We start from the raw sequence: 24,034 nt of genomic DNA on the forward strand, positions 1-24,034 counted from the left end.
CCCTCACAACTGCATGTAGATCTATTATCTCAAAACAGTTTAATTCAAAAGAAGAATGTAAGGATTTCGGAAGGAAAGTATATCTTTTCCACTCAGGTTAGGAATGAAGATGCTAACTCATTGACCAACAAGGCTGTTATTGAAAACATAAAGTAATGCAAGGTGTAATGCCTAGGTGATGGGTTGATAGGTCCAGCAAACCACCATGGCACACGTTTACCTATGTAACAAACCTGCACGTCCTGCACATGTATCCCAGAACTTAAAATAAAATAAAATTTAAAAAATGAAGAAGATAAAGCAGGCGGTTTGGAACACAGATCTGCTTCTAGGCACAGTCTCTCAACATCTAGGGCCTTCCCTTCCTAGCCAAGAGCATCACCTTTCAGCAGCCCTCATCTCTTTCCAGGAGGTCCCAAGAAGGATCACGACAAAATGGAACAGGCAAAGAAGTCCATTCTCTACTTATCTGTTACCACGGCAAAATTCTAACCCTAGGAGTCAACCTCTTGGTGAGTTTACTATGGTTCTAGCCCTGTTATTTGGGATTCTGGCAAGTGGGAGGGAGGCACCAACCAAAACACATTGCCAGTGGCAAGCAGGCAGTTGAAACCAACAAGGAATTGCCAGGGACCTGCACTGCAGGGAGCCTCGCGAAAGGCTGGAAAAAGTGTGGATCTGTGGATGGTGCTCATGTATCTTCTGTGAGAACATATTTCTTGGGCATCACTGGGTAGTCCACTGGCTGCCATCAGGGGGTCTGGAGTCCTTCCAGTGGGTCCTGATACCTACCTGATCTCCCAGACTGACCTTCCTGCTTTGGAGTCCAAACTGCTGCTCCTCCAAACCCGGGTGGGCTCTCTTTCAGTGAGCAGACCCAAAACATAGACCCTTCCTCTCCAGAAGACAGCATGTCACCCCTCTCCCCCACCTTGCTTAAACATCTACTCATGAGTGCCTATGTATTCCTAATATTGGCACACTTGGCTTTGTTCCTTTGAAGGAGGAAAGTTTTTCTGACCTGCACACCATAACCTATAAAGTTGTGGGCTGCTTTCTTTGCTATGTGCTGTTTCAAATGCTCTCTTTGGTGAGAGGTATTGCAAAGTGATTATGAGCGTGGACCCTAGCATTTCATTACCCCATTCAAACCCTAGCTTCACCTTGTGGGGAGACCTCGGGCATATGATTTGGTAACTCTGAGCCCCAGCTTCCTCATCAATAAAATGGGATGATGACAGTAGCTCATTTCACAAGGCTAGCATGAGGGTTAAGTAAGTCGATATGTGTGAAGTCTCTAGAAGAGTGTCTGGCATGTTGGTAGCCTTAAATAAATGTTGGCAGTAGCTACCCTTCTCTTCCTCCTCATGATAGTACTTTGAGAAGGAGCAGTGGTTATTGAAAGTACTCTGGATTTAAACTCAAACAGGTTTGAGAGTCAAAATTAGCTGTGGTCTCTCTTGGGCACATCACTTAACTTCTTTGTGCCTCAGTTTCCATATTTACAAAATCAGGCCAAAAAATCTATTGCATGGGAATTTAATGATGTAGCTGGTTTGTCTGAATTTCTCTGGTGTGCACACTGGAAACTCAAAGCACGACTCTATATTGTACTTGTGTAACGTACAATTATTGCTGTGGAGAGCAGCGATGGAGATGTTAGTCCTCTTTCTTTCTCCATCCCCCTTGCCCTGGCGCCTGTGAAACAGAGCATCCCCATGGCAACAGCAGCAGCTGGTCCCTAGATAAGAGGAGCTGGAGCCGGCCAGCAGCAGCCACTGCCGCAGAGGAGCCAGGCCCAGCTTCGGTGAGCACACACGCCCTCCCTGTCTCTCGCCTTCTCTTCCCTGCATCTGCACTGATTGGTAAGTGCTTCAGATTTTTACTCCAAGAACTTTTGTGGTGAGAAAAGCAAGTTTCCAGTAAGTTACTGGGACAAAGAAGGCTGTAGCTGGTGGCACGGGGTTGTGCTTCAGGGAGCAAGGCTAAGCTGGGGTTGAGTGGAGAGCAGAAAAAGTTACCACTTTCAAGTCATTCTTCCAAGGGAGGGAACTGTGTTTTGTAAAAGCCTGAGTCCTCACAAACTCATTTGCAAAGTTTCAAGATGAAGTTGGTGTATCTGCATATTCACACAGGATAGAGAGGTTTATCTTCCAAGGCTGGGGAAAGTACAGAAAGTATGCGTCTCAAAGCACATCTCCATGCCCTACTTTAAGTCAGACTCTCCTCCAGGAATACTGCCAATTTAGGTTTCCTAAATGAACAAATCTGATTTTAAAAGATGGTACTTTTTGACCTGAATTCAATCCTCTGGTTAAAAAGAGGTTTGACAATGAAAATGTATTTTACATAGCCAGAGGGTGCGTTAACGAGACACCACATAGGCTGGATACAACCTTCTACCTTTTAATTCCATCAAGTGAATCAAGACCTGATTACTTTGGGGCATAGTCTTTAGAATATCGTAGGGTAAGCTAAGTGTCAACTTGCTTCTGAGAATCAGTTTTATTATGTTCCCAAGACTTAGAAATGGGTATTCTGCGGTTGGTTTTTGTCTTGAACTATTCTCATCTCATTGCCAGCTTCAGAGAAGGCCAGAGATGGGTTAAGGAGATAATTCTGGTGGATCAATTTAGATAGACATATAATCACAAACGGAGGACTGAAAGATCTAAGAAGGCCCCTTACACTCAGGAAAATGTGTGTGCAGGACCTGGGCTTGGGGCTCCATGCATGCACATTCTATGGTTAATACTCTCAACAACCCTGGAGAAGAGCCACTATCTTTCCCATTTAACAGATTTGAAAACTAAATTTTTCAGAGAACAGGTAACTGTCCCAAGTTCACCCAGCTAGAGAGTGGTATAAGCAGCCAAACCTTGGCTTCTACTTTATATTGACTCACAGCATCCAATCTTACAGGTGAGAGGAAATTTCTTCCCATAAGTTAAAACACATATTCTCACATCCAACTGAGAAAATTGCTCAATGATAAGAGAAAAGACAAAATGTCCAGACCAGCTTTTGACCACACACCGAACCAACTAATGTGTTTCAGCTCTGCTGGTGTGCCTGCCTTTCTGCGATATAGTGGGGTCCCTTTTCTAGCACCCAGTTTCTTCCCCCTTTCAGGTCTTGTTCTCAAAAGAGAAGGTGACCTTTGTCATTAACAATCCCTGTGTATTGTGACAGCAATTTACATATTGCTGCTCTTAGTGGTATTTGCATTTACAAGTGTCTCTCTGTGAAAAGAAAGGTTTTGTCCCTTGTGAAAAGGAAGGTAAGGATTAGTAAGAGCAAGTCACAAGAGTTTAAAATCTGAAGTCCTGAAATCCTTTCTCAAATTCTGAAATCATATCTCTTGGTATCTTGCATGCTACACTGACTACCTACATTCTGTCAAGCAACCACCACCAGAAGAATAATTCAGATCAATAATCTTTCATTCTCTAATTAAGAAATCTGAAACATTTTGAAAACCAAAAGGTTTGTGGTTAAGTTCAACACAAACTCATTTGGTAGCAAAGCCTGACCTGAAAGAATGTGAATTTTTTGTGGTTTGTCTTTTATGTCGCTTAGTGTGAATATTCATAGTTTTGCGGCAGAAATAATGGATGTGATTGCTGGTGCTCCTAGAGACACCTTTAGAGCTGTTATATAATTTAAAGAGTGCTGATTTCCACAGCACATTTGGCTCCAGGCTTGTCATAAGGGTGGGTGGCTGATACTGCAATGACAGTGGCAATCCACGTCTCTGTGTGAGTGTTAGAATTCAGAGCCTACACTGAACCAATAAGTGGCACGAGGATGTTAAAAAGTCACAAGTCTTTGTAGTAGACACAGTTTATGAAACACCCCCAAATGTGAAGTATTAGACAACAAGCTTCTCTGGAGGCCCTAGCCTTTTGGTTGAAATCTGAAGACCCAGAGGACCAACTATTTAGGCATGAAAGAAAGAGCTGTTGGCTTAGAAAGTTCCCAAATTACAGCAAGACGATGAAACCTTCCCTGGGCAGCCCAACAAGTACAGCATCCCTTTATGACACCTGCTTGGGGTAGAGAATTAAAGAGAGAAAGGCGTGGGCGGAGTCAGGAATAGGAAATGGAAATATTCCATTTCCTATGTCAAGAATTAGACCGGCTCATGTCTTACAACAGCTCACTCATAAAGAGCACCTCTTCTCACTGAGGATGGAAATGGAGAGTGAGTTGGGAGATGGGGCCATTATACTAACAGGCTATGACAATTATCAATAAGCCAATACTAAACTCCAAATGTCTTTCCTGTCTACCTACTTGTTCTTTTCTTTGTGCGAAAATTTTCTTCCAAGAAGTCCGTAATGACATCATTCATGATAAAAGTATCTTCTAATCCCATGAGCAAAACATATCCCTGCCCAGCATGGGATATTTTTGTAATGTAAAATCCCAGATCTGGAAATTGTCTCTCAGCCCCTTAGCAAACAGTCTTGCTGGTTCACCACCATCATTCTTTAAATCACACTGATTTAAAATAGTGTTGTTTCTCCCATAGACAAGATGAGCTATGCTGCGGAGGAAGCATGTGTCAGTTTTGTGATGAATCACTAGTTTCCCTCGCCTTGTCCAGGGGCCTCTGACATGTTTGATTATTTAATTCATTGGCCAGAGGCAGGCTTTCTTTTTCTAGTCTGGTGCTGCCATAGCTGCTTTGCTCAGAGGAGGGCTGGACCTCCCATGGCTTAGCATCTGAAAGAAAAGTTCAATTGCTTTTTAGAATCTTTTCATTATACAACAGGTCTTCCTTAGCCAAAAATCTAGCATGGTAGATAGACAACACTACATAAAAATAGCTGCCAGTTGAATTGTGCCTACAATGTGCTCAGCATGCAGCTATGCTATTTCATTTTCACAGTTACTCCGCCCAGTAGGTATTATTATCTCTATTTTTCAGATGAGGAAACTCAGGGTAAGCTCAGGGGACAGAGAGGGACATATGTTTCTGGGTGCCAGACTGTGTGGGCACCACAAAGATGTTAGCCTTTGCAAATTTTATTGTAGCAGCCTTAGCTTGTGGGGAGAGGGGGCAAAAATGATGCTATTGCATTAGGCTCCATTTACTCTCACTACATCTTTAAGATTTAGCAACTTCATCAAAGTCGTATGGCTTTTCAGTTTAAGAGCTGAGATTTAACCTAGGTCTATTTGACTCAAGAGTCCAGATTCAAAATAAATAATCTGCTATTAGGCACATAAGAACAGCCATAGGATCCAAGTTAAAAAACACCTTACCTTTCAAGGGTTGGGGAGAAGGAGAAAGGTACTAATACCAGATAGGACCTGCAGTAGACAGTAAGTGCCTAGCTTCAAATGATGACTCTGATCCTAAGTGTTTTACTAATGGTAGGTCATTTCAAGATTTTTGAGCCTCAGTTTCTTCTTCTGAGGAATGAATATTTTCACCGGATCCTCTATGGGATAATTTTCAACATAATGTGTATGACTGGGCCCGTGACTTTGCCTGAAGTGGAAGAACATTGGTTAAATACGTGCGTAAGACCATATTTGATGCTGCCTTGAGACCTCAGCACTCATCCTGAGTGATGTTCCCATGGCCCATCCAAGCTAACAGCGTACTTCCTGATGGTCGCAGGGAGTTGACAATCTCTATACAAACACTGAAAACAATGGTCTGAATTGATTTCTACTGAAGTCACTCAGTACAATCAGTCTGCACAGAGTGACACTAAAAGCCGTGCTCAAGTGATCAGTTAATAGCTCCATCTGCTATCCAGTGATCTCAGCACATAAAGGAAGAGACTCTTCCGCCTTTGCAGAGAAAACCGGTTTATTCCTCAAAAGACAACAGAGTTGAACTCATTTTATGAGCTTGAAACATTAGCACAACTGGCTGTGTGTTCCTCTGCATGCTGGTTGTCAAGGAATCTCAAAAGAAAAGAATTGGTTGGGTGATTTTAATCTTATTCATTCCTCCCCCACCTCTCTTGCTATGGTAGGACAAGAGTAATAAATTATCTAAAAAGAACTCAATATACAGAATCTAGCCAGGCTCTAATGAAGATTTTCTATAAATCTCAGCTAATGCATTTCTCCTTCAGGTCTGACACATATCCATTCTGGATTTCCACTGCTCCTGGGCAATGGCTATAACTGATAGCTCTGGAAAGTTGCTTTCCAGGAAAAATGGAGGGTGGGGAGGGAGACAGATTTGTTCTCATGTCTGGAATCCCAAGGGAGAAAATAAAGATCTATCCAAAACCCAGATTTTCTCCTACCATGTTTCTACCACCATCATAATGTGGATGGGAGGTAGTCTCCTTACTTTATACAATAGTTATAGAATGTAATGATAAAACAAAACAAAACAAAACAAAAACCCCACAACAGAAGCCTTATTCAATTCGGGTTCAAAGGACTCATTTTATTTTTAAGAGACTCGGGTGTCTAATGGAAGTCAGCAGGACTGGACCTGGATATAGGCTTAGCTATTTAATAGACATGTGATTAAATTAATTAAACTTTCTGAGCCTCTGTCTCCTCTTCTGTGAAGTAGACATAATCCTACTTTGCAGAATTCAACAGAAAAAACATAGGCAAGGTTTAACCATGATTTTCTGTGACTCTCAGCTAACTCACTTCTCATTCAGACTTGACAATTGCTCATTCTGAAACTCTAAAAGTGTCTCTGAGAGAGGGCAAATATTGGACATTTGATACATGACAATTACCGACAAATCTGTCAGTGTGAGGGTGGGAGGGTTCATTTTATTTTGGCTTAAGTCCCAAGTTTAGAGTTTCTAATAGGGAAGTTTAAGAAGCATACATAAAGAAACAGGATTGAACTGGGAACACAATAGCAAGTGCTCAACAAATATATTTACTTAGTAAATGAATGAATGAATGAATAAACAGAGCCATATTTATTCACTGTTTTTATCCTTCCTTAGTGCTGGAGAAGAAATATATCCACCCACCCTCATTTGATGATGTCCACTGAGCAAATGCAGCCACTGGAACTCTCAGAAGACAGACTGGACAAGCTAGACCCTCGTTGCAGCCACTTAGGTAAACAAATGATTGATTGTGAATGTCAGTGATGGAAGTCAGAGCAGAGGTGTCTCAGCCATTAGGTTTGCAGGCAAGTCAGAGAGAGGCCCCCCTGAAACCTGATAGTCTGTGCCTTCTGGTGACAGCCAACACCAGATGGGCAGGCAAATAGCCATGGGTCTGTGGAGTCTGCCATGTAAATATTAGCTGAAGCACCAGTGAGAAGTTCATTAGAGAGAGAGAAAGAGAGAGAGAGGAAATATCGTCCTCTTTTTCTGGGTCTGACAGAGTCCCAGGCATAGCATTTTTGAGGCAATAAATGGAATGCGTCAGTATAGCTTGTTTCCAGTATTTCCTGACACACTTTTACCCCACGTGCAGCGCCAATAAAATATTTCAAATATCTCTCTTTGCCTATCAAGACAGAATTTCAAATAGCCTTTTTCTGCTTTATTGTCAATCTGTTTCCTTTCCAGAACTGACTTTTTGCATAACCTTTGTAATGAAAATACCAGAAACATTTCTGCCTCTACCCATTTCTAAAAATGAGACACTCAGACTTTTGATGGATGGGCCTTTTGCATATTCATAGTCTTTGTCTATGCCTCGCCTGGTTATGACTCCCCCCTCCTCTCCCCTCTCCCCGTTTGCCATCAAGATATTTTATGTTCAAGATTTCTCCAAAAATGGGGAAAAGTGCAATTGAAGTAAAAGTCAAAATTAAAGCAAATGGCTGTGCACTGAGCAGCATCCTGGGGTTGAATTGTCGCCCATGACAGGTTTGTACCTCCAGAGACCCACAGCAGGGCAGTATCCATTCAGAGCAGCGTTCATTTATTCAACAGATGACTACGGCATGTAAAATATTGGGGAAAGATTAGCTGTGCTATGTGGCAATAAACTTTTAAAATTGTGTTTGCCGCCGGGCATTAGGATACATAGTCCCAAGAGGCTGGGTTTAATCTTGATACTATAACCTGCCCGCAGTGTACCCCTCAGCTTTTTACTTGGCTTTCTGAGCCTCAGTTTCCTCATCTTCAACATGGAGAAAAGAGTATAACACCCTTGTAGACTTAGCAGGAGAACTCAATGAAATCATATGTTCAGGGATGGTGTACATATTTAACAACTGATAAAGCATAGGCATTGAAAAATCAGAAAAGGGGTAATAAATGAATGAATAACAGAGTTGCATCTAGACCCACCAAAGTTTAACACATTTAATCCTCAACATTTTAAGGAAATTTACCCATAATTTTTAAATAATAAAGAGAGAAGGAAAGAGAGAAATTTACCTGAATACTTTTTAAATAAAAAAGAGAGAAGGAAGAGAAGGAAATGAAGGGGAAGGGAAGGAACTAAAATATCCAATTACTCTTTTAAAATTTCTCCATATTTATTCAAATCTGTAGATCTATCCAGACTATATCCAGGCCATAGTTAGAGTTTCCAAAGAAGACAAAAAGCTTCACTGTCTTGTGGCTTCTTTGAATCCTAACAGAATGTTTCCTTATACAAAATATATTCCAGTTTATTCATTCGAGCACTCATTCAACAAATATTTATTAATTGCTGCTGAAGTGTTAGAAGATAAGGCACCTGTCAGTAAAGAGGTCAGAGAAGACATGCAGAAATAATAACTAGATCATCTTTTAAATATGTTACTTGAACAAAAATGCTGTGAATATTAAGAAAATGAGAACGAACCTTCAGGACTGGAGTTAGTACAGATAGATTTATGAAGATGGGAAGCTTTCCCCTAAATTTAGAGGAAGGTTAGAGGGTGAGCAATGGCCAGAGTGAATATTTTGGGACATCTGAAATATATCAAATGTATCAGATGCTTTACAAACATTAACAAATTTAGCTCTGTCTCTTAACACACACACACATACACACAAACACACACACACACACACACACACACACACACACTGATTTAATATTAGTATTATCCCCACTCTAAATGTTGGGAGAACATTAAAGTTTCCAGAAATGAAGGTCCAAGTTCTCAGAACTAGAAAATGACAAGAGTCCATGTTTGAACTCAGATCAACTTGACCCCACTTAACCATTCAACATCCATTTAATGGAGGGAGAGGCAATTAAGAATAAAATTACAAAAAGACTGTAATCCTTAATCTCCAGAAAGGCTGTGTCTGGAGCAGGGGGTAAACCATTATGGAACAGTGAACCACTGCTGAAACAATGACAGCGAAGCCCAAAGCAGAGCAACACAAAGGACAGAGGAGTAAGAGGGAGCAGAGGAGAGACTTGAATGGGCGGGGCATGATCAGATTGGATTCATTACCCATAACGACTTCTGATGGACTCGATGTAAAAGCCAGTCTTCAAAGTTCTGGTGGGGTAATGCAGAGGATTGAGAAAAGTAAAGAAACGAGTTAGAAGAGAGTAGGATCTTGAGTTAGGATGGGCAAATAGGAGGGTTACAAAGCCAGGAACAGTGAAAAGACAAATATGAAACCTGAGGCCTGGATCACCAGGCGAATGGAGCTGGCACAATGATGAAGTCAAGTGAGAAATTCACTGAGGACCGAGGGAACCTTTCCAAGATCGAGGGAAATTTAGGTTTCGTACTGGCCCTTGGGGTCTCCAAAGACAGCAAGTCTTGAGCAAAAAGAATGGAGGCACGTTCAGCAGAGAGAGCCTATTCTCCCATCAGAAAGTTAACTCAAACCCACTGTGTGGCTTGCTGGACCATATTTTTAAAGTTTTCTTTGCCTCAGTGATCCATCCATTTGAATTTCCTTAATCTGGAGTTTTACAGAATTCTAGTTTTCGATTTTGTTATATGAATGTATGCAAGGCTAATAAAGTCCTTTGTAGACTAGGCCATAATAAATAAACACTTTTCCTTTTCAGGTCAAATCACCTCTGCACCATCATCAATTGTAATTAGGAACCAAACAGTTTGTGACTGGATCCTTAGTCATGTTATATTCTTTATTTCTTTGTATCCTGTCAAAATTAGGTGATCTTTCAGACCAGTTCATTAAGGACTGTGATCTCAAAAAGAAGCCTAGAAAGGGAAAAAATGTACAGGCCACCCAGAATGTTGAGTCAGACCAAAAAAAACCAAGGAGGAAAGATACACCGGCGCTGCACATCCCGCCTTTCATACCAGGTAATGGACAAAGTCATCTGCACAGCTCTAAAGGCGAGCCACTTGCAACTAGGTTGCATTGGTCGTACACATTTTTCCTTAAACATTCAGGTATTTTAAAGTAATTTGTGCACTAGCCACCTCTGTATCTCTGTGTTAGTTACAATATAGCAAGCTGCTATAACAGATACATTCTAAAATATTAGGGGCTTAATACAATAAAAGTTTATTTTTTTACCTACCAATAGTGAAATCATGGGGTATGAAGGCAAGCTCTGCTCCAAAGAGTCATTCAGGGAACCAGTCTGATGTGTTTTGACATCATAAACACATGGTGAACAAAGTCACCACGAGCTTCCACAGTCACGATGAGTACCAACGTCCAGCAGGCATGGGAGGTAGACAGAGTGGAGGACTGGCAGGGAGATTTACATGAACCAGGCCTTCATCAGTCACTAGGCCTCACCTGACAATGAGGAAAGTCGGGAAATGGGTCCAGCTCAATGGTCAAGAGAAAAGCAAAGCAGTCTGGCAAACAGCTAACATGTCTCTGTAACACCCTTGGATGTGATGCATGACATTCTCTTATTCTCAAAAGTTTTGCCTTGCTTTGCTTTCTTTTCTCCCTCCCTCTTGGTCACTAATTTACTGTCATCTCTGTTCACAGCACACCTTGAGGGTTGCAAAGCAAATGAAACATAGATCTTTCTGGGAATGATCTTTCAGTTTTCTAAGAAATAACAACAGCACATAATAGCTGAAATATGCAGTAAGAAGTGACATCATAAGGAAGTTCTTAAAAAGGACCATTGGGGCTCAGTGTGGGTAGCGAATTGTGGAAAATTTTATGCAAGAGGCTGTTTTTAGAGAGTTACTCAATGACGGAGAAAAATTTCACTGTAGCATAGAGGTGAGAAAGCAGGAGGGTGGAGGTATCAGGGCATAAGTGTGCAGACACAGTTTGCAGTACATCAAATGAACCTCTCTGACTGAAGAGGATGGGATTTGGAGGCAGAAAAACTTGGGCTCAACTGCTCTCGGACACCTATGAGCTGTAATACCCTGGGCACATTTCTTTGCCTCACTTCCCTCAGCTATGTGATGGTGGCCATAATACTAAATTCCTCAGGGTTTTTGTGAGGCTAAAATAAAATCAAGCATGCGAAACCTTTTGTATGGACAACGTTCCTAGTGGAGCCTCAATAAATACTAATGCTTCTTATTAAAAAGACTTGCTTTATTAAAGTAAGTTTGGAAAGCTATATTGACTGTCTTCACCAGATGTCTATAAATATGCATAGTCCTCATATATTAGAATATATGTATTTGACCCTGTTTCTCTCTGTGTTCCCCTAACCATGCAGGTGTGTTTTCAGAACATTTAATTAAAAGATATGATGTTCAAGAGAGACATCCAAAGGGCAAAATGATTCCTGCTCTTCATAACACTGACCTGGAACAGAAAAAGCCAAGGAGAAAAGACACACCTGCCCTGCACATGTCCCCCTTTGCGGCAGGTAAAAAAGCTGGTGCAGGGCATTTGCAGGGGGTGACAGGGACAGGTCAAGAGCCTTACCATCTGGAGGTCCCCAAGGCCTGGCCATTGTCCTGGACCAGCAAGCTGCATTGTGCTGAAGTGCTCTGGGGAGAAGCCACACTCACTGCTACCTTTTAGGTTTATCTCCACTAGTAGCTCCCCAGAGGCTGATCTGGGGATGGGAAAGGGTCAGAGCATTACTCATGCCTCAGCAGAGCTGGCTGAATTCACTGAGCCAACGGAATAGAAATGTCATGGGTCCTTGAGAAGAGCTGGAATGCCCTCCTCCCAAGGCTTCCACAGATTTTGGGTCTTATGACTGGTTCTCCTGAGATACTTGGACTAATTGGCCAAATCCTCAAAATGAGAGACAGAAAAAGAGATGCAGAAATATGGATAGCTATCTTAATATGTGTCAAATCAAACAAACAAAAAAAAAATCATACTGAACTATGAGTACAGCCCCAGTCTGTAAAGGAGCTGCTCTGTGAGATATAGTCCTTGTCCTTGACAAGTGCAAGTTGGGGAATAAGACATGTACATTCATGACTAGAGTATGGCTCTGTGTGTATGTGTGCATTTTATACAGATGGTTGTGTTGGGGGAGTGACAGAGGGGAAAATATGCTAATGTTTATTGAGTTTCTACTAAATGTTAGGCACTCAGTTTGTCATGTCTCATGGATTTTTATAAATTAACTAATGTAATAGAGAGGCTATTATCTCGTTTTACAGATTAAGAAACTGAGAGAATTTAATTAACTTACTCATCTGCTTTAAAGTCTTATGTGGATAAAATTGATAGATGACTAATTGGCTAATTGGTTGGATCAAAGATGAGATGACTAGATGGATAAATGAAGAGATAAAATTATGATCAAGATCAAACACTAAAATGTGGCAGAATTGGGGCTCAAACCCAGGTCTATCTCACCTTCGGGCAGTTTTTCACTGATCTGCGCTGTAGTTTGGAATTTTAGCATTATAGGGATAGAAGAAACACTCTGGGGAGAAGATAAAATTTGGCTGTTGTTATAAAACTATTTCCCCACTGTTTCATTTAATAAAGAAAAAAATTGAAAAAACAGCTCAGAAGAAGACATCACGACAAAAACAGTCAGGGGCTTGAGATCCCCAGCTACATTAGAGGCTCTGGTTCTATGCTCAATGGGATTTGTGTTCTCTGCACTTCTGTCCTTGTTCCTCCACCTCTTCTTCTCTTCCCACATCCATTTACCTCTATCCATCCCGTCGTGTTCACCACTTACCTGTATACCAAGATGAATGGTGGGTTTATGACCCCACCTAGTCATGCCAGGGACAACTCTCTCTCTCTCTCTTTCACACACACACATTTCTACGTACCAGCTTTTCTAAGTGCTGACTACATACAAGCTTCTGAGATCATGCACATGTGCTAAAAGTACAAGGAGTTTAGGACATGCAGAAGTCTAATCTTCAAACTGTCTTCTTTCTTTTAACAAATATTTACTGAGTACTTGTCATGTCCTGGGCTCTGTTCTAGGCAGTGGTACTGGAAGAAAGTCAATAACCATATAGATAAATACGTAATAGAAAGTCTTCTAGGAATAAATGCTGTGAAGAAAATAAAGTTAGTTAGATGAAGAATGGGAGATAGAAATTGCTTCTTTAGATTTCCAAGGTGCACAGAGAAACCTTTTCTGAGGAAGGGATATTTAAGCAGAGACCTCAGGAAAACGTGGGTGTGCCATGGGGGTAACTGAGCAGAGTATTTGAGACAGGAAAGATAAATCCAAGAGTCCTAAGGCAGTGATGTCTTTGGCTTTTGCTCAGTCAATGTTTATTGAGTGTCTACTGTGTGCCAGGCATAGCTGAAGTACTGGGCATACACTGGAAAACAAACCCCAAAGATAAAGTCCTTGCTCTCATGGTGTTTATATTCTAGGTGGGAGAGATAATTAAATATTTGGTGCTAAAGCAGGAAAAAGAGGTTTCTCTAAAACTCACAGTCAGGCAAATTGGACACCAGAAGATGACTCGCTCAGAAAGAGGAAAGGTTGTGAGGTCTGCCTTCATTATTTCCCTGGGCAGGATCTGTTGGCCCTCAGTAACATCCTGCATCAGTCATTACCTCATTCAACACTGAGTCAACTGTGATGGCCCATCACAGCTCTCTTACCTCAATGGGACATGAAGGATAAAGCTATTCCTGTTTTCTAACAGAGAGGGGAGCAAGCCAGCATGGTTTCCCAGTGAAAGGGCCTTCACAGATGATTTTTTGGCAGTATTCTGTCTTCTTTCAGAGCAGTTTTAATATGGGTCAAGGGGTCCAGAGATCTTGGAATAACTGATTTAAGAATAATACACAACAGTCACAGTTTGTTAAGTCTGACTGTTTCCCAAGGGGAGAAGGAATTGTTACAGGGTGATATTTCCATACTAGAGGTTTGCAGTGTTAATTAAATATAGGCCTACCTCATTCCATTTTTCTTCACTTTTTTGTGCTTTTCAGATTTTGATTTTTTTTTTAACAAAATTGGATGTTTGTGGTAACCCTGCATCTAGCAGGTCTATTTTTCCAGCAGCAAGCACCATTTTTTCAATAGCACATGTTAACTTCATGTCTCTGTATTGCATTTTAGTAATTCTTGCACTGTTTAGAATTTTATTATTATTATTATTATTATTATTATTATTATATCTTTTAAGGTGATCTGTGATCAGTGATGCTTGATGTTACTATTGTAATTGTTCTGGGGTGCCACAAACCTCGCCTATATAAGACTGTGAACTTAATCTATAAGTGGTGTATGTATTCTGTCTGCTCCACTGACAAACCATTCCCCCATATCTCTCCCTCTCCCCTGGCTTCCCTATTCCATGAGACACAAAGATATTGAAATAAGGCAAATCAATAACCCTACAGGGGCCCTTAAGTGTTCAACTGAAAGGAAGAGTTGCACGTCTCTCACTTTAAATCAAAAGCTAGAAATGATTAAGCTTAGTGAGAAAGGCGTGTTGAAAGCCAAGGCAGGCTGAAAATTAGGTCTCCTGTACCAACCAGTTAGCCAAGAGCCAAGCTGTAAATGCAAAGGAAAAGTTCTTGAAGGAAATTAAAAGTTCTACTCCAGTGAACACAGGAACGATAAGAAAGTGAAACATCCTTATTGCTGATATGGGGAAAGTTTCAGTGGTCTGGATAGATCACACCAGCCACAACCCTTCCTTAAGCCAAAGCCTAATCCAGAACAAGGTCCTAACTCTCTTTAATTACATGAAGGTTGAGAGAGGGGAGGAAGCTAACAGAGAAGAAAAGTTGGAAAGTAGCAGAATTTGATTCGATATTTAAGGGAAGAAGCCATCTCCCATAAAAGTGCAAAGTGAAGCAACAAATGCTGATGTAGAAACTGCAGGAAGTGATACAGAAAATCTAGCTAAGATAATTGGTGAGAGTGGCTACACTAAACAATAGTTTCTTAATGTAGATGAAATAGCCTTCTATTGGAATAAGATGCCATCTAGGCCATTCTTAGCTGGAAAGGAGATGTCAATGCCTGGCTTCAAAGCTTCAAAGGACAGGCCAACTCTCTTGTTAGGGGATAATGCCCTGGTGACTTTAAGTTGCAGCCAATGCTCATTTACTATTCTGAAAATCCTAGGGCCCTTATGAATTATGTTAAATTGAGTCTGCCTGTGTTCTGTAAATGGAACTACAAAGCCTGGATAAAGGCATACATGTTTACAGCATAATTTACTGAATAATTTAAGCCTACTGTTGAGACCTACTGCTCCAAAAAAAGACCCCTTTCAAATTATTACTGCTCATTAACAATGTACGTCATCACCCAAGAGCTCTGATGGAGGCACACAAGGAGATTAATGTTGTTTTCGTGCCTGCTAATGTAGCATCTATACTGGAGCCCTTGGATCGAGGAGTTACTTCAACTTGCAAGTCTTGTTATTTAAGAAACACATGTTTTGCAAATGTAGAGCTGCTATAGATAGTGATCCTTCTGATGGATCTGGACAAAGTAAATTGAAAACCTTCTGGAAACAATTTGGTATTCTAGATGCCATTAAGAACATTTGTGACTCAAGGGAGGAGGTCAAAATATCAAAATTATCAGGAATTTGGAAGAAGTTGATTTCAACCTTTATGAATGAGTTTGAGAGGTTCAAGACTTCAGTGGAGGAAGTAACTGCAAAAGAAATAGCAAGAGAATTAGAATTAGAAGTGGGGCCTGAAGATATGACTGAATTGCTGCAATCTAATGATAAAACTTGAATGGATGAGGAGTTGCTTCTGAGAGATGAGCAAAGAAAGTGGTTTCTTGAGATGAAATCTACTACTGGTGAAGATGCTATGAACATTGTTGAAATGACAACAAAGGGTTTAGAATATTATATAAACTTAGTTTATAAAGTAGCAGCAGGGTTTGAAAGGATTGACTCGATTTTGAAAAAAGTTCTGCTGTGAGTAAAATGCTCTCAAGCAGCATCACATACTAGAGCAGAATCTACTTTGAAAGGAAGAGTCCATCAATGCAGAAAACTTCACTGTAATCTTAAGAGATTGCCACAGCCACCTAACCTTCAGCAACCACCTCTCTGATCAGTCAGCAGCCGTCAACATTGAGGCAAGCCTCTCTAAGACTCAGGTGAAGACTCAGATAATCATTAGCATTTTTTAGCAAAAAAGTATTTTTAAATTAAGCTATGCTCATTATTTTTAAAGACATAATGCTATTTCACAGTTAGTAGGCTACAGTATAGTGTAAGCCTAACTTTTATGTGCACTGGGAAACCAAAAAATTTGTATGGCTCTCTTTATTGTGATATTTGCTTTATTGCAGTGATCTGGAAGAACCTGCAACATCTCTGAGGTATGCCTGTAATAAAATTTTTTAGAAGTCCTGCAAAAGGAATCACTTTGACTTTGTATAACCCAGATCTGATCTATTTTTCATAGAACTTGTTTTGGTACTACCTATTAGTTTTACTAGTCTAGTCATTCTATAGGTTATGCTACGATATGGGAAATTCTGCCTTAGAATTGTGATATGGCTTAAATCAACATTTCACCTTTTTTTTTTTTTTTGTCTCTACCAATAGATTGTTGTTTCCAAACAAGATGAGAAGAAAATAGAAGCATAGGCAGGGTCACATGTTTTCAGACTTGCTAGGAAGGAGCAGAGCTAGGCAGGGTGGTACAGAGCATGAGTAATGGAGAAATGGCCCAAGGACCAGGGGAAGCTCTGAACCTCCCTCATCTGTGTTTCTCATAGGTTAAGTGCATTCCTACCTAGGTGAATCCTCTAATCCATCACATGTTTTCCCTCAGGCTCTGCCTCTGTCCAGGTCCCAACTACCTTTCAATAGTCATCCAGCTCAAAGCCTCTGCTATCAGACTCCTTCAGGTCCAAAATGACTGTTTTCTATTCTTAACTAACTCTGTATTAGTCACGGCATGCAAATACACAAAACTTTGTCATCTCGTTTAGTATTGTCTTTATTCTTCTTGTTGCCTGTATTGTCGCTGCTGCTTAAATTGACTTACATCAACAACTTGCATGATGAATTCATGAGGACTGGCTGTGACTGCCTTATGTTTCTGGTATTGATCTTCATATCTAGTCCAATCACTTCTACATAGCAATACTCACTACATATATGCTGGTTTGATATTTTATCTGGCAATCACAATTTTGCAATACCTAATGGAGACTGATTATTTTCTGTTCATGCTTGTATCTGTTTTTATTGAAGACCTTCTAGGAGAAGACTTGGTAGAGAAACAAAAATATTTACGGGCAGGGAGTCATCCTAGTATACAAAATTGAACATGGGCTTTGGATTCACAAAGGTCTAGGTTTCATCCCTGGTTCTGCTCCATACTAGCTTTGTGATCCTGGACAATTAACATAAACTGTAAAACTTTCTTCATTTTGCCCATAAATCTAAAAGGGGACCATAAATATGTCTCCCAGCATTGTTAACACAATTAAATAAAGTACATAAACCACTTGGCAGAATTCTTGGCTATCAAAAACTCTCAACAAATGTTAGTTCCTTCCATTCTCTATTAAATCTTATATTCTGTGAGATAAATCAAACCATTTCTGAAGGTGAGAATTGTCTAAGCCACAGCATTTTACTTCTCTGTATAAACCTGCTGATTCAAGGAACTTCCTAATGGGTTGAGCTCATTTACCTGACATGAGAGCTGCCAACATCCCAATATCTACATCCTAAGAGAGTAGCTTCTCTATTGAATCAAAAATGTTTATCAAACAACACAGAGTAAACAAGAGTTGGGGGTGGGGACGGGGAGAGGCTGTATAGCCATAGCCTCTGTACACATTATGGAATTCCTTGAATCAGCAAATCTCTATATCATAAGTAAGTGCAATTACAGATATTGTGTGATTCTATATTTCATTAGCATATTAGCTGAAGTACTTTATTTTTGAAGCGCCTTTTAGTAGCTAAAGATTTGGCAGTAATCGAAATGGTAGTTAAGCTGATAAGGATAGAGCCTTCGGCAGATGTTCAGAAGGACTCACATTGGTTCTAATAAGGGTGTTGAGAGAAACTCACAGACAAATACACTCTGGAGACATCTCTCATTAGCCCTTGGCAAGTGAAAACTGGACAAGGATCCAGTCTTTCTTCTAAATCTCTTGCTAACTACCTTCACTCCCCTTAGTTAATGAGCTTACTTGACAGGTTCCAACTGCGAGCACAGCCCTTCAAAGGGGTCATCTCAAGCTTCTCTGCCAGACTCAGGCTTGCTCCCAGCTTGGCCTATGGTTGCCAGGGGCCCTCATCTCAGTGACTGCATGGCAGAGAGCATTGGTTCTGACTAGTCAGATCTGGGTAACCAAGGCCTGCTTCAGAGCGAAAGAAGTGTTATTAGAGGTTTGTCGCAAATGGAACCATGAAAAAGGCATAATGAGGCTGGAAGCATTGAAGAGAATCCTCCTAGAAAATTGTCCATGAGTTGTGGACATTTGGGCAGTTTGGGACATCAAAGATCAAAATCCTGCACTTCTACACGAGAAAGGACCAGGATGTCCATTGAAAGTGATACGTCTTCTGTCTTGCTGGGAATAGAACATTCTGTCTAGTGTGACTTATCAGAGGAGGTGGTATCCTAGCCCTGGCTCCCTGAGACCATAATGTAATGTGCATGAACTATTTTAGCTGGTGCTCTGGGTGGGATTGTGCTCTAAAACAGCTTGCTGCAAAGCTGATTGGCCCTTGGAGACTTCGGACTGGCAGCCTTGGTCTTAAAACCCACTAAGCTCTTACAAGCAGCCAAGTTCCCTAAACTCTTCTGTATAGAGAGAGGATGAAGGGAAGGAAATGACGTTTGTTAAATCCCTACTGTATTTTAAGTCTTGTGCCAGATGTTAGCATATCCTTAGAGAATCTCATGGTTCAATAGGGGAGAAGGATGTATTGTCCGGTGATTCCTACAATGTGAAATATGCTGTAACAGAGGTTCATGTATGATGTGACTGCAGCCACAATGTGGGCCTAAGTCTATCTGGGGACATCACACATTGTGGAATATACAAATTACTTGTTCTCCAATTTTATGGGTGAATAAACTGAGGCTCAGATAGGTTAAGTGAGTGCTCAAGGCTTAATGATCACCAAAGGCAAAGCTTTCTGGTTTCAGGATCTGCATATTCCTTTAATGGTGCACCTCTGCTTCCCCTGAAAGCATGAGGGTCAGAAGGAGGTTAAACCAGACCAGTGCTTCCCAAACCCAGTCCATCTTCATGTCACCAAAGCATCAAGAACAAGAACGCAGTGCTGACATGTAGATACTCCTGATTTAAGGCTCATCCTAAGCAATGATATCCAAGAACTCAAGATTTCTATGAGCTACCATATATTTTTTCATTATAAGACATTAAAATTAATTCTTAACTATATTAATATAAAATGCTGGTTCACCCTCTACTTGAAATTATCTCCTGTGCTCCTGTGGACAGCCCAGCCTACTTTGGGAAGGGCTGGCTGTGATGATTTAACAGGCTTTTCTTATTCCTGAAATAGCAGGAACTTTTGGGGGAGTCAGCGAGGAGCAGATTCTCGTATGATTAAGTTTCCAGGGTACCAAAAGTAACCAGAAAGTTGATCTGCATTTGGGAACTTAAAGGCTCTTGCCCACTTTGAATCAACTCCATTTTGGCTTAATGTGAAGAGATATCAAAGAAGGAAGGATGGAAAAATTTGGGGCTCGGCATAGCTAACTCTATGTTCTCCTGCCATGCTAGCCTTAATTCCAAACAGAAATCCAAATCTCTGTGCAGCTGGTGTACGAGAAATATCTCCCACTGTGTTTCATAAGTGATTTATGCAAAAGCTGTGGTTTCAGCCAGACTCTTGAAATTGTTTTTCTCCTCCAATAAATACCAGCTAATTGGTAAAGAACCCATGTGAACAAACTAGGAACTGAAACAAATGAATAGTCATTAAGATCAACACATAGTTTTCATTAATTTGCTGCTGTTGAATGGAGTCCAGTGTGGTAGAAAGGCCTCTTGTGGTGCACAGCTTCTCTTTCTCAAGTGTAGATCTTTATAAAATGCTTCATGAACTGGAAGGCCTCTCATTATGAAAAGAAGGAAGGAGGCAGTGTGAGGCAGTGGTGGGGAAGCTGGCTGGAGTGGGATGATGGGGACCATGGAGGACTGGCCTTCCATCACAGCTTTTTGACCTTTCATTAAATGACCTTACTTTCTACTTCACAGGATGAGCAGAACCATGTGACCCTTATTGGCTGGTCCTTTCTGGGGTGATCAGTCCAGAAAATTGTGCTCAGACTTCCGAATTTCAGAGACCAGTAATTTTTTTTTTTTTTTTTTTGAGATGGAGTCTTGCCCTGTTGCCCAGGCTAGAGTACGGTGGTATAATCTTGGCACACTGCAATCTCTGTCTCTGGGTTCAAGGGATTCTTCTGCCTCAGCCTCATGAGTCGCTGGGATTACAGGCGCCCGCCACCATGCCTGGCTAATTTTTGTGTTTTTCCTAGAGATGGGGTTTCACCATGTTGACCAGACTGCTGTCTAACTCCTGACCTCAGGTGATCCGCCCACCTCGGCCTCTCAAAGTGCTGGGATTATAGGCATGAGCCACCATGCCTGGCCCAGCACATTTTTTAAACAAAATACTGTGGAGCCCAACATAGGAATAGCAACTTTTTATTTTGCTTTATAAGGCTGCATTTTAAAAACCTTCTAACATCTCTAAAATTTCATAAAACAAAGGATATTTTAATCCCCAAAAGAAGAAAAAATAATCTCAAAATAAAGAACAGCTTTTAAAAGTGTAGGCATACAGCCATATGAAAAGCTCAGTACACTTTCCTTATTTTCTCATTTTGCTCCAAACCATGTGAACGTCATCACCTCCTGGTACAGTACTGACATTTGGAAATGGCATGTCCAGAGCCTGAGCTCAATATTTCCCTGGATGTAAAATGCTTTTAAGTTTGACTTCTTGAGGCTTACCAGTTCTTTTCGAAAGGTAAATAAACAAGCAAATATTAAAGGGAAAGGAAAAGCCGACATTTAGTTGCTCTATAAGATATTGTTTAGTTGCACAATAAGATATTGTGACATATATCTTATTTAATTGTCACAATAATCCTTTATAATAATTGTTACTGTCCTCATTTTATATTGAGAAGACTTAGATGTGAATGTGTTTTCTGGCCCGACACAGATTAAGTGAGTGGCAGAACTGTGAGTGCAAAGCAATTGGTTACTTTCTATCCCTCCATGCTGCAAGCTTAGGAGCAGAACTTAGAGAAGAAGATGAAGGCTGCCTCTGACTTCCAGGTGGTGCATCCCTTTGTAACCAGAATAGTGTCCTCATTGAGCACCTCTGGGAAGGCCAGATAAAGCCACCCAGCTCCCTCTCTGGGTTGGCACTTTTAGCAGCTAGCCTTGTAGACACTAAGGTTTCTGGGTTGCCATGCTCCTTTGTACTGTGTCTATCAGCAAGGTTGCCTAATGTTTTAATTAGAGACACTTAATTGCAGGTCTGTGCTTTGTTTTGCAGGTGTGACATTGCTCAGGGACGAGAAACCCAAAGCAATCGTGGAAGATGACGAAAAGGATGGTGACAAGATAGCTATTTAAAGATAGTTCCCCTGAGACCACTTGTAAATAGGTTAGATTGGTTCCCTATGGTGACCTAGAGAAAAAATAGACTTGTTTCTGCTCTCGTTTTTGTCATCGTCTGACTTTAAGATTCAGACACCTTCTCCCAAGGAGATGTATGCCATCAAATTGCCAGTCACCTCTTTGTCTCTGTCTTCTTTCTGAGTATGGTTTCTATTCTGTGTTTTGAATTTTTATTTTCTAATGCAATGGAAAAGAAACAGATCATCCTAAATGAGGAGGTAACAGGGAAAGCACTGGGGTTCAGTTTCTGCATCTTCTGGATCAATTCACGGAGGAAAGATTGTGGATTACGTGGGCTCCTTCTTGGTTTTTGCTACTGAGCAGGACTTGACTTAGCATCATCCAAGCACCAGTCCAAGTGGGGTTCCCTGTTGCCAGTTAGATGAAAATGTTTGGACTCTAACTCACTGGTTGCTTTGGAGAAAAAGGTCTTTTATTTCTCCTGTCCTATTTTAAGGGTCCAAATGTCTCTGGTGAAGTTCCTAAGACCCTTGTCCCAGATACTCTAAATATGACTGTATGAGCTGGGGGGGTCAACCCAGCCCACCATGCCTTGGCTGATGATCCCAGAGGCAGAGAGTGCTGGTCTGTCTGGGAAGCTTAGCAACGCATCTTCAAATTTATTTTTGTTTTTAAAAATATTTCTTAAACGTGCTGTCCCAACATTTGTGAGTTGTGTCACAAGTAAGTAATTATCAATGGTAGATAAAATATCAATGATTGTGATGAATTTACTTAAAAAAAATAAAGTCAGTAAAAGCCATTGTGTTATTTTTAGCATTCTCACTTATTTAGACTTCAATACACTTTCCTGGACGAGAGGGGAGAGTGTGGTGTTAGCTAGTGAGCAGAGGTCTGTATATTGTCCTTGCCCCAGCGTGCGATCTGTGGATGCCCACAGGAAGGCATACAGGTCTCATCCACCAGGCAATAGACAGGAGAGAGGTGAGAACTATTCTTAGAAGGAGGAAAAGTAGATACGCAAATTGTCACAACTAAGAGTGATAATTTGGTAGCTCTGTATGTATGCTGGTTCCAGCTGTTTAATCCCTTCCGTCTTTCTGTTCTCACAAAGATGGAAAAGATGCAGGAGCTTGCAGGAAATAAAGCTACATCTATCCACATCTCTGTCCTGGTGCATTTCTCCTAAAAATACCCAGTTCACTCACAGTTATAAAGAGCAGAGGTTGCAAAAGAGACTCACAAAGTTTTGCTTTTTTTTTTTTTTTTTTTTTTTTTTTTTTTTTTTTTTTTTTTTTTGGTCTGCAGTGATTTTAAAATGTTTGTATTTGCTGTTAATATTTAACGATCCAGTCAGGAAAAGTGATGCAAAATTCTGGATTTCCAGATTCTCTTGGAAAAATATCTCAAGACCTGTCAATTTTGGGCCTGATTAGAATCATGGCAGCATCAGTTGGAACTGATTACTGGATGCCAATTTTAGAAGGAGCGTGCATTCTTGTTTGCCATATGCCCCACCTGGAGTATATCATTCATTGACTCCAGTTTGGAGTCCCCTTAGCGAAGACGCATATTGTGATCCTAATGATCTCACCTTTTTTATTCCAGCACTCCATGCTTCACTCCCACTTCTGATGCCCCAACCCCAGCTTTGGGTAGAGGGGAATAAAATTGTGGCTGGGGTGTTGGTTGAAGCATAATTGGTGAAGGAGGGCACCATAAAGTGTTTACAAAACCAAAAGCAATTACAGGTCTATGGATAAGAGGATAGTATAATCACCAGCAGCAATGTTTACAAAGGGATCTTTACTCAGAAAACACAGTCTCACCCCATCCTTTCAGATTTGCTATATGAACACAGTGTACATCTGTAGCCATGTCTACAGAGATGCTCGATAACCTCTGAGGCTACTCTGAAAATCTTCATCATTACTGACGCCCTGGGTTAAGGTGGAAAGTGGACCAGCTGTTGTGGAAATAAAAGCCTTGGGTCTAGCTTCAACTATGTGATGCCAAGCAAGCCCCTGGAACTGAGTCTGGTTCTTTATCTTGAAAGTGAGGATAATAATTCTTACTTTGCCTTGTTCATAATTTGAGAATTAAATAAGATAATGGATGGCAAAGAGCTCCGTAAGTTAAAATGCCCTATCCAACTGTAACATACGATAATTTAAAGACACCT

General features: G+C 40.8%; 1 protein-coding gene across 2 annotated transcripts; it reads left to right on the forward strand.

Annotated features, from left to right (window-relative positions):
• Positions 1-1,756: 1,756 nt before the first annotated feature.
• LOC105475827 (protein phosphatase 1 regulatory subunit 17) lies at positions 1,757-22,654 on the forward strand. 2 transcript variants are annotated; one of them, XM_011731360.2, is made up of 5 exons: positions 1,757-1,865; positions 6,948-7,065; positions 10,040-10,192; positions 11,536-11,688; positions 21,767-22,654. In XM_011731360.2, the coding sequence occupies exons 2-5, from the start codon at positions 6,984-6,986 to the stop codon at positions 21,844-21,846; spliced, it is 468 nt and encodes a 155-aa protein (XP_011729662.2). In that variant the 5' UTR covers positions 1,757-1,865; positions 6,948-6,983; the 3' UTR covers positions 21,847-22,654. The 2 variants fall into 2 exon arrangements, with proteins under 2 accessions (XP_011729662.2, XP_011729663.1); XM_011731361.2 differs by lacking the exon at positions 10,040-10,192.
• The last annotated feature ends 1,380 nt before the right edge of the window (positions 22,655-24,034 follow it).

This window comes from Macaca nemestrina, chromosome 4 (assembly GCF_043159975.1).
Source record: "Macaca nemestrina isolate mMacNem1 chromosome 4, mMacNem.hap1, whole genome shotgun sequence".
Classification (NCBI taxonomy): domain Eukaryota; kingdom Metazoa; phylum Chordata; class Mammalia; order Primates; family Cercopithecidae; genus Macaca; species Macaca nemestrina.

Bases quoted from the DNA above. Each gene is read 5' to 3' on its own strand.
- LOC105475827 (XM_011731360.2), top strand. From the start codon at position 6,984: ATGATGTCCACTGAGCAAATGCAGCCACTGGAACTCTCAGAAGACAGA. The intron at 10,193-11,535 runs GTAATGGACAAA...CTAACCATGCAG, and splicing joins CATCCCGCCTTTCATACCAG to GTGTGTTTTCAGAACATTTA. The intron at 11,689-21,766 runs GTAAAAAAGCTG...TTTGTTTTGCAG, and splicing joins CATGTCCCCCTTTGCGGCAG to GTGTGACATTGCTCAGGGAC.